Below are 15,577 nucleotides of genomic sequence, written 5' to 3'. Positions count from 1 at the left end.
CTGGCAGAGTCAGTAATGCATTTTCCTTTTTTTCTGTTTTGTCTCTTGTTTCTATAGCATCTGAGTTTTGTGTGATTTCTCATTAAATATTCTCAAGTTTCACCCACGTAGGCCATCTGGACTATAGTTAATATTTTAGGACCTATCCCCTTAACTTTGATGTACTTTCTTGTAACTGCTAAAACGTGGTGATATCTCTTCCTTCTGTCTTGAAAACCTCCTCCTCACAAATCCAGACATACCAGAGGAACCAAGGGCTTGATACTGGCAGCAGCTGAACTCTTTCAGATCTCTTCTATATTTTTTCAAATCTGGGAAAATCTATGATAAGAAAAAGAAATCTGTGAATTCTCATCAGCAAAAATCTTACCATAATGAAAGGCCTAAAGTCCTAAAGCATAAAATATTTTATTAAAAATAAGTTTCATGTCAGTGGTTCCTGAAGTTGATTTGTTGCATTAGATTATGAACACAAAAATGGTACTCTGATGACCAGCACAGAAACAGTGTGAGCCATTAAAATGGATTCACTAATGACACTGTCAAAACTAGAGCTTGATCCCTGTCTTCACCTGAAGCTTATTTCCCTCTCAGGTTCATTGCATTTCATCTGAATAACTGTTTTATGAACCAACAAGTTCTATTGCACAACTATGATTGGAACAAGCATTTTACTCGGATTTAACCAAGAAGTATCTCTCAAATAGCTCAGTCACTTTTGAAATAGTCTTAAGGTCTGATGTTACTATTTGTCATTCTTATAAATGTGAAAACAAGCTTGGAAGATAACAAAGGTCAGATAAATGTTTTAAGAAAGAAACTGACAGCTCTCATAATACTTGTGCTTAGTGTAATAAGACACTTATCTGTGATCTCATCCTCCTGATGCTATGGGATTGCTGTGATGACATTTCTTTCTTAAGGGTGCACCCACAGAAATGTTTCATGGTCTGTCTCATAATGTTGACTAACTGAACCACAATCACTTGCTTCTTTAACACAGCCACTGATCATGATTGGTATCTTCTTCTTCCTTGTCATCTGCATCATTCAACCCAGACAAAATGCTCAGTCACAAAGACATGGTTTGGGCATTGATGCATGTGCAGTGGGTCACTCATGACTCAAGGAGGCCCATTGAGCCACAAGCAGGAGCTGCTTGGAACTTTTCAGCTAGTGCAAAGAGAATAAGGGCAGAATTCAGTTCCCTTTACTCATATGTCCAGGGCAGCCTATATGTTCCAGAAGTCTAAGATATATTCAGGTGTGCAACAAGGGCTTTTTAAGTAGCATCTGTAGAAAAGGAGAGATACTTAAGCATGTCCAACAGACACTGAGCATCTATGCTTACATAGAATTGAGCTCTAGATTTTGTGGATCCTGACTGAGGTCATAATCATCATATATAATACCCATTTTTAGATTTCATAACCTCAGAATTTGACCCAAGGAGACTGTAATGATGGGGAGTTTAAGGGCTGTTATGGAAGAGACACTGCTTAGGTATGTCTAAAGTCTAGTTGAGAAAGGTTTTACAAGGTAGGGGATTCATCCCACTTCTAGGAGAGGCACTTGAGACTGATATCTTTGAGAGAAGGTAAGGTTTACTTCCTTTCCTACTCCCCGAAAGTTCTATTGAAGCTGCTTTTATATAGTTCTGTGTTTTGTCTGTATAAATTTATTGCAAATTACAGAAAATTCCTTGAAGTTTGCCACAGTTTATTTTTCCTCTTTTGTTGTTTGTTTTCAGACTACTGCAGAAATCTGATCACAGAACTGCTTGCCAAAACAGCAGAGAAACAGGGTAGAGAGAGTAATGGTGATCTTGCCAAAGAATTTTGATCCAATATGCTGCACAGTGCACAGTGCTCTGCCTCAGTAGTCATTGAAACACTGGTTGTTTCTGAGACACTCCATCCATAACCTGTGTTAAGTTTAAATATATTTGCACTGTGCCTAAAGGTGTTATTCTAGGGGAATCAAATAGTCTTAATTGGCTAGCTTGGGATAATGATCCTTAAATTTCCTCTTGCATCCTTCTTCCCACTTCTTTACCATAGTCATGCACAACTTAAAACTGGAGGATGATCATAGGTGTGCAAAAGGATATTTTACTGGGGATTATAAGAATATATCACAAAACAAACATAAACATTTCCTGGAATGAAGAAAACTGGGACTTGAATGTTTATAAGGTGTATGGATACATTTTCATTAAAGAGAAGATCAGCATATGTTGCTGTATGCACAATCCCCTACACCTGTCAATTTTCCCCTTACCTCAAGAAATATTCTCTCCCTCCTCAAATTGCGAAGAAAACACTGTGTTAAGTCACTACATTTCCCACTGTGCTTTCAGAATGTCTATGGTTGAATGATGGTTTGAAGGATCTCTAGAAAACCTTGGCTTTAATCTGATAAAAAATGATAGTTGACTTTTTGAAGAATATCCATTTCAGGTTCCTGAAGAACCTCACTGTTTCTGTGGTGAGCTGTTTTAGGGAAAGATTTTTCTCATTTTGAAAATCGTCTTTAGGGCCAGGAAGTAAATCTCATAAACCTGTTAACAGGGATGTAACAATCTGTTAGTTCAGGACTTTTGGGGTTTTCACAGAAAGTGAATAGGATCAAGGTTTAAGAAACTGAACTATTTTATGCTATTATATGCTTATTTTGTTTTCCATGTACATATTAGAGGACTGTCTAACAATTCCATTTTAGAAAATTTTACTTTCAGAGGATTTTCCCTTTTGCAGAGGACGTAAGGACTAAGAGCAGTAATAGACTTTCTTCTGTTTATATATCTGCCTACATGTGAGCTGTGTTGAAGACCACACTTGCTGTACTGCTTTCAGTGAATGTCTGTGTGTTATTTCTACAGAAAAATGTTGTGTATGTTCCTGTTTTTGTTTTCAAACATGTCTCTGAGAGAATAAAAACCCTCCTGCATTCTTCTTATCTCATATATATATATACATATATATGTGTATATATATATATATATTCCTCCTCTACTCTGATTCCCTATAATTGTCCATTTACGACTTTCTATTCAAGTTCTAGACAAAGGCTAAGCAGAATAATTCCAAAGACAAAAATTTATTTCTGATACACAAAATATTTCTAAAGATTGCTTGTCAGAAGTAATTTACAGTGCTGCATTGCTTTCTGGAATGATGAGAAACATGACTGCTTTCTTAAACAATCACTTGTCAAATGGAGTACATAAAGCAAAGTATCTCACTGGTGAACATTGATTATGCAGTTCCTTCACTACCAATTGAACTTCCAGTTTAAAGCTCATGCTTTTAAAGTCAGAATTAGCTCTTTTAATGGGTGAAACATCCTAAATATTCCCTCTAAAAGCATGATGCACTTTTGATGTATTATTCAACTTTTTTCACAGTCTTAATAAAACACTGTTCCAGTTTTTACTGAATGTGCAACTAACCTTGCTTCATCCCAACCTCCTGTTGGCTGAACCAACACAATCAATCAGATAGTACTCCCAGATGTCCTTGAACAATCTTCTCCTTGTAATTAGAAAAGAAAAATTAAATCTTATATTTGTGTGTGGACTATTTTTTTTTCTTTATTTTTTCCATGATGTAGACTAGTAAATTTTACCGTGTGTTAGACTAATAAATTTAACTATAGGCAAGATTATTTTTTAAACTTTAAAATTAAAAGTCACATCACCCTCTTAATAAAATACTCTTCTATTGCTTCAATAAAAGCATTATTATATGGAAGATAATTGTAATGCATAGATTTATTAGCACACAGAAATATTTAAATCATTATTTTTCACAAAAAGATTTAATTTAATTAAGCTTAAAACTTTAAGATTTATTAGTCTTTGAATATAGTCTTTGAATATAGATATATATGTATGAACATTCAGAATTCAGTAAAAATTAAAGTATTGCATTTAAATAAAAAATAAATTCTTAGATACATTGGTAATTTAATCTGAACCTGTCTCCTACCTTAGAGAAAAGTGTCAGAAATTGTATAATATAATATAATATAATATAATATAATATAATATAATATAATACAATATAACAATATAAATTTATACATATTATATATAATATAGATTTAAATAAATATATAAATATAAAATAACTCCAGATATCTTTTCAGTATCCTGAGGAAAGCCCATGGCTATTCTTAGATACTTTCAATCATGCTAATATTGCTGTTGCTTTTTATTTGAAGAATAAAAGGGTGACAGAGAAGTAGTAATTTTTCAAGTGTACAATTTCACACCAGTTACAAATCTCTTAGTTTTATCTGCTGTTAACCTTCATATATGTGCACACCTCTAACCAATTTATAAGAGCAGAAAGAAATCAGATAAAATTGAGTTACTTGCTCAAGGTCTTTATCTGGAGTTAATTTAAGGATATTTAGTATTTTAGCCAGCACGTGAGAGATGAAAACACACTGCTTTGCATTGTTGTGCCTTATAAGATGTGTGATCCTCTTCATCCTTCCCTCTTTCCACCCATGTTGCTTGAAGGAGCTGATTTTAGACTTTCACAGGGGGTGAAATGAGGCCTGCCTTGCTCTTTTGTTATCCACAACAGTTTTAAATGCTACTTTGAGCAAAAAATCTCCCATGATCACCTTTGTATCCAAGGGCTTTGAATCTTCTGAGGACAGATATTCTTGCTGCTGTCTTTCTCTTTTGGACCAATGTTGACCTCAGTGTGGCCAGTGGGATTAGGGCAGTGATTTTCTTCTTCTAGTCAGCACTGGTGAGCCACACCTTGAATCTTATGTTCAGTTCTGGGCCACTCACTGCAAAAAAGATATTAAGATGCTGGAGTGTGTCCAGAGAAAGGCATGGAGCAGGTGAAGGGGCTGGAGCACAAGGCGCTCCTTGTAAGGAGCAGCTGAGGGAGCTGGGGGTGTTTAGCCTGGAGAAAAGGAGGCTCAGGGGTCTCTACTTGTAGAGACCTTATTGCTCTCTACAAGTACCTGAAAGGAGGCTGTAAAAGGCAGGGATCATCCTCTCAAGCAACTAGTGACAGGAAAGGACACAGCTTCAAGCTGTATCAGGTGAAGCTCAGGTTTGGCGTCAGGAGGAATTTGTTCACAGAAGGGTTGTCAAGTATTGGAGCAGGCTGTGCAGGGAGGTGGTGGAGTCACCATGCCTGGAGAAGTTGGAGAAAAAACTGCACGTGGTACTTAGTGCCATAGCCTAGCTGACAAGGTGATGATGCAAGATTGGAGCCAACGACCTTAGAGGCATCTTTTCCAACCTAAATGAGTCTGTGATTCTGACACCTTCATTGCTTTCCTTAGCATATACTCAGATGCCACAAACCAAACTTGTGTAATTACACATGCTTAAGGCTGAGCTCTTAAACAAGGGGTACCTGCATGACCCAGGTTCAGATGTATTTCAGCTGGTTTACAACATGTGATTCCAACATTTTCAGTCATTGTAAGGATTATCTAATTATAACAACAGTCCCACTTCCTTCACTGCTATTGCTTATGAAGTAATAGGCAATTCAGAAGAAAGGAGTGTATGATCTGACCCAGTGTATTCCAAGATCTTGTAATTTAAAAAAAGGTAATATGAGACAAAAAGGGTTTTAACAGAAAAGGAAATTAATGATCATGATGACAGTCCTGGCAGATGGTCTGGGGAAGTTGAGAAGATAGGACTAAAAGTGTTATTTAAGGGGAAATGAGACTTTTTGGAATTTTTTTTAAGACAGACTGATATTAAAATAGTTATTGGGGAAAATATGCAAAGAGTCTCAGATTGGGAATAAACACTTCTTTCTGTGTCAGGCTTGAATAGTGGAAGTGAAAAGAAACATACAATGGGTGTTAAAAAGCATGTTCTTTTTGAAGGTAGCTGATAGTGGGATTCTGCTATCTGTAACTCAGCTATCTGCTACTTTGTTGGAATGCGGCACGGCAAAATATACCTGCATATACACTACCTAATACATTACACTTCTTTTTATAAATATTCATCCAGAAGCACAGACACTAAATTTGTTCAATCTTATAACTCCTAGTTCCATAGGTACTGTGGTTTGAACTCTGAAATTGCTCTTCCTGTGGCTAGCTTAGTGAGACAGAATACAGCATTAAGTAGGGTAGCTTTCATGTTTCTTTTTCTTATTCCTAATAGCTTTAGATACTTTATAGTTAGAGTAACTTGTCTTCTATTTTTTTTTTTCTGAAGACTAAGCAATTCAGTTTGTATATATGAACAGCATGGAGAAAAGGAGAGGAAGGGAAGGAAACAAAATACATTTTCAGGAGGGACTATGGGAGTTCTCATGAATGAAACAGATCATTGCTGCTCCTTGGATCATCACCAGAAATTTACATTTTTATTCCCATAAAGCAGGAGGTGTCTTGCAAGGCAGTGTAAGGTTTTCCTAGGGCATTTTAAAGCTTTTACATCTTTCTTTCTGCATCATATATGCTTAGTTGTTTAGGGACCTGGAACTGAGAGCCACAGAAGCAGAGGGGAAATACATGCTGTTTATCTGACTTGCAGTCAGTTGGTAAAAGGTTTGGAACTGTTTCTATTATAAGTAGATTTGTGATTCAGAGACTGGTTCAACCAGCATCCATCTCTGTGAATTTTCTTGGGTAAAAAGAACCCAAACATAAAAAAAAGCTGTTTGCACTCACGGATGCTGCACAGAATCCTAAGATTCACAGAGGCATAAGACTGTAGTTGAAAGTGCAAGACACAGAATTTATATAAGTAGTTCAGCTCTTAAGCAGCACTGAAACATCTTTAATATGACCAATTACTTGTAGGTATCCAGAAAATTTCCAGAAATCAGTTCTGGAAACATAATAGAATTGTCATCAAAGAGTGCCAATGTGACTGCAATAGGAGTCATGTGAGAGCACTTGGCTCCTGTAGCAAAAACCACAACTTTGGTGAACTTTTTATTCTAAAAACACAGAGTGAAAAAACAGGTGAAACTGCTAAAGTTTTATAAGGCTTGACATGGAATTGTTGGTATTTATGTGGATTCCATATAAAGTAAAAGGTCAAGACATACTTGAAACTCAATCCTAACTGAAAATATTTGACACTTACAGTAAGCCTGGCTCAACTTTCTGGTTGTGATGAGAAATTCAAACATTTTTGTCACTCAGTTAAATCCTAGATACTACACTGAAAGAGAGGTTTTTGTGGGGGTTTCTTTTGGTGAAATGCTTGTGTAAGTCAGCAAAGCATCCTATATTCTTATCTTCTCAAGGTGACTTGCATAACTTTTTTCCTTTGTTTTGACCATAAAAGTGAAGAAATAAAATATTTTATGTGCCATTAGGGCACAGTTGGGTCTAGACTGACCCTTATTCTACTCCCTCCAGAGTAAGACAAATTAAGTGGAATGTGTTATAATTGCTCTAATAAGCCAAACACTCTTGGGACATATTCAAGCCACCCAAGAACAACAGAAAGATGCATATGGTCATGTGAACTGTATTGCTTCTTATGTTTTGGATTATTAGCAGGAAAATTTGTTTTCCTCTTGAGCAGATTCCTGTGTAACATGCAGGGGCTTGGACTTCCACCATGTAAACAGTCAGAAAGTATATAGTAGTATTTTAATCTCTGGTACTAGATGCCTGCTCAGTACCTCAAATTTGAAGAAACTCAAACTTACAGCCTAAATATTTGACTCCTTCCAAAGGAAGCAGGACCTGCTGGCTGAAGAGCTGGGAAGAAATTCTGACTTCACTGAAGTCAGTGACAAACAGACATGTGCTTTGGTACCTAGAAATGACATGAGTTCTGTGTATGAACAGAAAAAATGTTGTTCTATGTGATAGTTATCCAGCCTTTCTTTAATTTGATGCTGTTAGAAAATTCCTAAGTGAAGTGAAAAAAGAACCAAAACAGTGCAAAAACCAATTTCCCGGGATTTGAAGCAGTTTTATGTAAGTAGTTATTTAATTTACAGTTATTATTGCTATCTGATGAGCTAATTAATATTCCAAAAATTGCTGCCAAGCAGCCATCAAGAGCACCATTTTACTTTAAACTTGCCTGTTAGGGAAGTGGTACTTCTCATGTGTTTCAATTCATGTGTTTCAATTCTTGGAGTTGTAAAAAAGGGAGGTCAGCAGAACTGCCACCTTGGGCTTCTATGGAGAAGATTATAGGCCTTTCAGTCTAACTTTGGTGCCAGGGAAGGTCATGGAGCAGATCTTCTTGAGTGTCATCCTGGGGCATATGCACAGGGGATCAGGCCCAGCGAGCATGGGTTTATGAAAGGTATTGACCTGCTGGACCAACCTCATCTGATGCCAAGGCTACCCACTCAGTGAATGAGGGAAAGGCTGCCAATATTGTCTACCTGAACTTTAGTAAAGACTTTTACACTGTTTTCCACAACATTCTTCTGGCAAAATTGGCTGCTTTGATAGATGCACCCTTCACTGGATAAAAAAAAAAAAATACTGTGTGGCTGAGCCCAGAGAGTTGTGGTGAATAGAAATAAATCTGGCTAGCAGGCAGTCACTAGTGGTGTTCCCCAGGGCTCAGTATTGGGGCCAGTTCTGCTTAATATCTTATTCAATGATCTGGACAAGGGTACTGAGTGCACCCCCAGTCAATTCACAAATGACACCAAGTTGGATGGAAGTGTTTATCTGCTGGAGTATAGAAGGACTCTGCAGAGGGCTCTGGACAGGCTGGATCAGTGGGTTGAGGACAAGTTTAGGAGTTTCTACAAGGTGAAGTGGTGAGTCCTGCACTTGGGTCACAACAGCCCCATGCAGTGCTGCAGGGCTGGGGAAGAGTGGATGTAAAACAACCTAGCAGAAAAAGACCTGAGAATGCTGATCAACAGTAGCTGAACATGAGTCAGCTATGCTCAGGCAGCCAGAAAAGCCAATGGAATCCTTGTATTCACAACAGAGTGGTCAGCAGGACTGGATAGTGATTTTCCCCCTGTACTCGGCCACATCTCAAATGTGTGGCCACCATGTGGTGAGGCCACATCTCAAATCCTGTGTTCAGTTTTGGGCTTCTCATTTACAAGAAGGACATTGAAATACTGGAGTATATCCAAAGAAGGGCAACAAAGCTGGGAAAATGTCTAGAGCAGAAGATTTTTGAGGAGCGGCTGAGGGAGCTGAGGTTCTTTAGCCTGGAGAAAAGGAGGATCAGACATACCTTATCACTCTGAAAGGAGGTTGTAGCCATAAGGGCTGTTTTCCCAAGTGACAGAATGAGTGATATCACCCTCAAGTTGCACTTCTGTGGTTTATATTGGATATTAGTCAAAATTTCTTCACTAAAAGAGGGGTTAAAAGGGTTGTCAAGCTTTGGAAAAGACTACACATCACCATCCCTAGAAGTATTTAAAATATTTGTGGTGGTCCTTATGGACATGGTTTAGTGTTGGACTTGGCAGTCCTGGGGTGGATTTGATGGTCTTAAAAGTATTTTTCCACCTAACAGATTCTATGATTATATTCTATGGATTGAACTATTATTGTAAATAGTAAACTAGTCCTTTTTATTTTTTTTAGGAGTCCCTCTTTTCTCTTATTTGATCTGTCTGTTTTTCTGGGGAGTGATTAATTTACCTGTAATGAGGAACGAAAGGGAAAAAACAGGAGGTGGGAGGGTAGGTGTGCATTCTCTTCCTCTTCTCTCGACTCATCATGCTCTCTGCTATCTTTTCTCTCCTTTTTATCTGTTAATCTTATTAACTATCTTACTTATATTTCATGGCTTCATTAATAAATGATGTTTATACTTCCCTGGCTAACATATACATTTTTCCCCCTTTAATTTCATTTTCTCCTGTCATTGTCCAAAGTTATAAATTCACTTCCTGTTTTCTAATCTGTTCCTCTTCCTGTCATCACTTTACTTCAAGCCTGCTCTATGCCCTTCCTCAGCATTTTTAAAGTGCATAATTTTCTCCCCTCTTCTCATCTTCTTTTAAAGTGTTAATACCATATTCATGCAGTAGGGGTGTTCAGGGTGGAGACAGGGATAGCAAGGAAGGAAGGAGGCTTTTATCACCATAAAATGACAAAGCAGATGGTTATCTCTGAATGTATGTCATTGCACCTGAACTCTCTCTTCTTCCTGGGACCAATATGGTAGAGAAGCACACTATGAAAACACTGAGCATACAGTCCATCAGCAGTTTACGCTGTTGCTTTTAGCTGTGGGCCATTCTGCCATTATAAAGGAAAGATGGAGCTATGTCAAGTTAATTCTTAACACATACTAGTTTACTTTCAGACCTAATAAACCATAAATTGTTTGGTTTGTGTCTTGCAACCTAAAAAGTATTACTACCTTAAAAGTTGTGTTCTTTTCTAATGGGAAGAAAAATAAGGGGCATTACAGGAAGGTCAAGAAAGAGTTTAAAGAGGAAAGAGGGCAATTAATAGAACCAAAACATTATTTCTCTTGCTGAAAGTATATTTAAGAAGGGGAATATATCACAATAATCAACCAGGTTTTTTGCCTTCAGCCTGTCTGAGGCCATGTGGTTTGGAGATCTGATCACTAGTCCGAAAAGGAAAGGCTGTTTGCAAGATTTCTGGGGTGTTTTTTCCTGGAAAAGGTGAGAGGACAAAAGCAGAAATCTATGACATACACTTTATGCCTTGTAAGGAAAGTATTCATCTGTCTATCTCTCTCTTTCTTTCTTTCTACATGCATATATATAGAGATCCATATGTTTCAAGCTGTCACTAAATTGATTTGGAGGCAGATTTTTCTTTCATGTACTGCTTGGTACTGATTAGGTTAAAAATGCAATATTCAATATATGGTTTAAACCAATTGAATTGGATTTTCTTATTTGTTTTGCTCTTTTACATTCACTGTTCAGTATTTTATGGAGTTTTGCATGGTATTTCCATCAATAATAACAGTTCTGACTACTTGGAGACAGAACAATGCCAAAGCAGAAGATAGTGTTTGAAAATGCAAACAGCATTTTGTAACAATCATGCTTGCTTAATACACCCCACAACATTTTGGTGTATACAGAATCTGTGGAATCTTTAAACCATTTCTAAACACATATTTTGGGTGAGCATGAGTAGCTGGCTCTTTGTTGTATAAATAAGTCATTATTTTCTCATTTGTGTTTGTGCTGTCTTCCAGTACTCTTGTTTTCTTTAATAGTGTGAACTTTGCTTCTCTTTAGAAATGCTTCTTCCATTCACTTGTTTTTGCAACAGGTTCATTGGGCAGTACTTTGCCCATTTTTATTGTATTCTGTGTTTCTTGTGGTTTTGTTTTGATTTTTTGTTTGTTTAGTTTTTTTCTGGTCTGTAACTAAAACAAATTTCTGATTAAATTGACTATTAATAACCATTATTTACATTAATTTGCACTTGTAATAGCATCGCTAGAGGGCAGTATTGCTTAAATTAGGCACAGTCTAGTGCTCTTCGGAAACTTAACTGCAGAAAAGCCTCCAGTACAAACATCTTTGCATTTTTAATACATGGTCATGGCTTTCAAGTCCATTTTTCATTACATCTTGAACATAAAAAGTAAAAGTAATCTTAATCACCATGTATATTTGACATTGTTGTTTGTAACTTTAATGTGTGTAAAAGAACATTCTGTGATTTTTATGAGAAGGAATGTGCATGAAGCTTAGTAGAATATAAATGGCATTGACGTTATTGTAAGCTATAATTTATTAGAAATAATTATTAAAGCATAACATTTTTATAATAAAATATATGATTTTTCATATGTTTTTTTCTCAGGGTAAATGCTGTGCAAAATAAATATCTTCTAATTCATTAACTGTCTCCTTGAAAAACCTCAGTACAGTATATTTTATGATAATGGACAGCAAAGACAAGCAGAATTGTAAATTAACACACTGACTCATTTGTTCTTATTGATTTACAGGTCTCCTGACAAATGCAGCAACACAGAATCCTCGTAGGAGTGGTTTAGGCTCTCTGTGAGCTACTTAACTTAGTCAAGTTTCACTGCTGTTGATCATCATCTGTTATATGTCATCAACTCAACTGTCTGTTTCTCTGTATCTCATGAATGACAGCATAATTCCTCTGCATTATGAGCTAAAGTTTGTTCTACCATTCTAAGGATCACTGGAATAAGGAATATAGAAAAAAGAGATATGCTTGGGCATTAGCAATACAAAAATGTTCATGGTTAACATTTCATCTGCGTTATACACCACTGCTGGACTTGCTGTTACCTACATGTTTCAATCCGAAGAGTCTGCTACAATGAAGAGTATCATCCCAATCAGCCTTAGAGAAGACTGTTTTGCCTATGGGAGGACACTGAGGTGCAAAAGAGAAACTCTTCTTGTGCCCTAAACTGTCTGAATTGCTTTTATTTTCTTATACTTTCAGTATTTACAATAGACCAAAGAGCTATTTTAAAGTGGACACAATCTTACTCTTAAGAGAGTTATGTCATTAAACTGAAGGTCTCCACAAAGACATGATTCCAGCTTTCACAAAGCTGAAATGTTGTCCAGCAGAAGTCTTTATGGAAAGCTGAAGTAAAAACTAACACAGAGACCTGCTCTTGAAATGCCATGTTCAAGAGAATATAACGGAGCACTGAGAGAAAATGACCTATGTTTGAAAAACTTGGACAAAAAGAACACAAACTGTCTACACAGCACCTTTATTCCTCTGTACTTAGATTGACTTTCTCGTACTAAAATCATTTTCTGTTTTAACCAGTTAAACATGCCTCTTCTACAGTTCCATTTTTGATAGTTAAAGTTGGATAATACAGTATTTGCAAAGAGCATGTTTGGTCATCTGTGGCCTATGTCTCATCTGATACACCATTTAGCACCAGAAAGCAAATTAAAGAGAAAACAAAAGTAACACTTGTTTGAAAGAGATCATTAAATGTATTTTGAAAAGCCTAAAGTTATATATTTAACAGTTTTTATATGTTGTATATTTGTAGAAAATCCTATTTAACAATTAACGTGATAACTCTGACAGTCATGAAAAGTGGTTCAGAGTTAAGTTGTGTTTTATTACTTCAGTTGTCTCTGAAGTGACCGGTGTCGTTTGCTTTCTTCCATTGGGACATTGTGGATGTAAAGCATGACCAGAGAGGACTGTGTAGAAAAAGCAAAGAATAATGTTGTTTATATTACATAAATGCATTCAACCATTGCACTGTTGGAAGGCATTTTTTATTTTTATTTTATTTTTATTTTTTTGTCTTTATGTACTGATAAAAATAGAGTGTAAAATATTTTACTCATTGCTCTTCATAGCAAGGTTTTCCTTCCTTCCTTCCTTCCTTCCTTCCTTCCTTCCTTCCTTCCTTCCTTCCTTCCTTCCTTCCTTCCTTCCTTCCTTCCTTCCTTCCTTCCTTCCTTCCTTCCTTCCTTCCTTCCTTCCTTCCTTCCTTCCTTCCTTCCTTCCTTCCTTCCTTCCTTCCTTCCTTCCTTCCTTCCTTCCTTCCTTCCTTCCTTCCTTCCTTCCTTCCTTCCTTCCTTCCTTCCTTCCTTCCTTCCTTCCTTCCTTCCTTCCTTCCTTCCTTCCTTCCTTCCTTCCTTCCTTCCTTCCTTCCTTCCTTCCTTCCTTCCTTCCTTCCTTCCTTCCTTCCTTCCTTCCTTCCTTCCTTCCTTCCTTCCTTCCTTCCTTCCTTCCTTCCTTCCTTCCTCCCTCCCTCCCTCCCTCCCTCCCTCCCTCCCTCCCTCCCTCCCTCCCTCCCTCCCTCCCTCCCTCCCTCCCTCCCTCCCTCCCTCCCTCCCTCCCTCCCTCCCTCCCTCCCTCCCTCCCTCCCTCCCTCCCTTCCTTCCTCCCTCCCTCCCTCCCTTCCTTCCTTCCTTCCTCCCTCCCTCCCTTCCTTCCTCCCTCCCTTCCTTCCTTCCTCCCTCCCTTCCTTCCTCCCTTCCCTCCCTCCCTTCCCTCCCTTCCCTCCCCTATTTTTATGTAAGGGTCAATTTGAAGCCTATTCCTTGATCCCATTTTCAGGGTTTTACCTCATTGTTAGAAAGCCCACTTTTTCAGCATTATTGGTTAGTGAAAATTTAGCAATGACAGCATAGACAAGGGAGAAATTATGATAAAACAGAAACAAAACCATGTTCCTTTTACTGTACCTTTTGGCATATAAGTTTAGTACATATTGGTATGATACACTCAACAAGGGAGCTTAATTTCTTCCTGGCAAATGTATTACGGTTTCAAGTATACTACCTAATACTCCAATTAACTTTTAGTGTTATGCTAGTTCTATTCTACTAAAGAAAAAGATGTAGAGATTATTCAAGTGACCATAGATGAAAGGTACAAAAATGAAAAGTTGATTAAAGAATTTTTTTTAAAGCCTACTCAAACACTGAGGCTTATATAATGCATAGGTTGCAGGAAAATATGAACTATGGATTATTTTGTCTTCAAGCAAAATAAATATATACAAAATTCTTATTTAATCACAGGATTTTGACCAGTATCAAAGTAGCAATTAAAGCCCAGCCACTTGTAAAGTGTTATGGACTGACTGCACTATAAATGACCAATGTCAGGTTTAAAATGTCATGCAATAAATGATGGTAAATAGATTTACTGTACATGTAGACCTCAAGAGCCAGATCCCTCACTCTACCAACTCTCTGTTTTGATTTATTTTAAAGGGAGCTTCATAGCCTTATTTAGTAAACACAGAAGAAATGAAAGATGTTGCATCATTTTTGTTGCTTTACAATATTCAGTTTTGTGTTGGTTCAGCTAAATTATGAAAAATAAAGAAAATCCTTTTATAAGTGAGACTTGTTCCCTGAGCATGACATCACCAAAGGAATTTCACCAGATGATAAGAAAGGTAGGAATACAGGGAGGAAGATGGAATTGGAAATTGAGGACATGAACTATGTTTTGAAGTTTTACCCTTCCATTTTCATGTCTTGGGTACGTTCATTTTGATGTGTTCAGTTACAGATCATATTATGGTCATTTATTTTCAGGAAAATGGATCCTCTAAGAACAAGAGAATCTAAGAATGGACATCTGAAATATTTACATCTAGAATCGTACAGTCCAATGAGTTCTGAATATGCAACCTTATGTCTTTTTTTTCTAATTACGTTAAATAGACAAAAAAGGGTAGATGTACATGGTTATAAGGTCTACTCTGGATAAGAACTATGAAAGAAAAAAGATTCTGATTACTCTTCAGAGGTGCGTTCTAGTTTCTGAGTCTCTTGTGTACAACAAACACTTCAAGACACTTAAAATGTGTTTTGTGGTTTTCCGTCCTCCCCCAGAATGTATAGTTTTAAACAAACAAAATATACTGGCTGCCTTTGTCACTGTGAATTACTACTCTAAGAGCAGTGGTGAAATGTTTCTCTCTCAGGAACAATATGTTTTCAGAATATTGTGAACTTTAATTTTACAAAACTAAGTTACATAAAAAAAAATTGTTTGTTTCTGAAAGTATTTTATGTGCCTCTTCCAAAGCAGAATTTAAAACACAGAGGGTAATGTCTTATTTGAATGCTATTAAATATCCATCATTTCTCATTTTGCACACAAGTAACTTTTTCAAAACATGCTTGAAAAG

The 15,577-nt window shown here is 36.9% G+C and overlaps 1 protein-coding gene across 4 annotated transcripts in view; it reads left to right on the top strand.

Moving 5' to 3' along the window:
• TAFA5 (TAFA chemokine like family member 5) overlaps positions 1-13,184 on the top strand; it is a 403,321-nt gene extending 390,137 nt beyond the window's left edge. For 2 of the 4 annotated variants that reach the window (XM_053943950.1, XM_053943954.1), the window contains exon 4: positions 9,544-9,631. In XM_053943950.1, the coding sequence (XP_053799925.1) occupies positions 9,544-9,567 (24 nt within the window). In that variant the 3' untranslated portion in view covers positions 9,568-9,631. Of the gene's footprint in view, positions 1-9,543; positions 9,632-10,505; positions 10,577-11,911 lie in introns of those variants that run through there. The other 2 variants (XM_053943951.1, XM_053943953.1) reach the window with 2 other exon arrangements.
• Positions 13,185-15,577: the final 2,393 nt, after the last annotated feature.

Source organism: Vidua chalybeata, chromosome 5, assembly GCF_026979565.1.
Source record: "Vidua chalybeata isolate OUT-0048 chromosome 5, bVidCha1 merged haplotype, whole genome shotgun sequence".
In the NCBI taxonomy this organism is placed as follows: domain Eukaryota; kingdom Metazoa; phylum Chordata; class Aves; order Passeriformes; family Viduidae; genus Vidua; species Vidua chalybeata.
The sequence above is the reverse complement of the archived record's forward strand: the minus strand, read 5'-3'. Positions and strand labels throughout refer to the sequence as shown.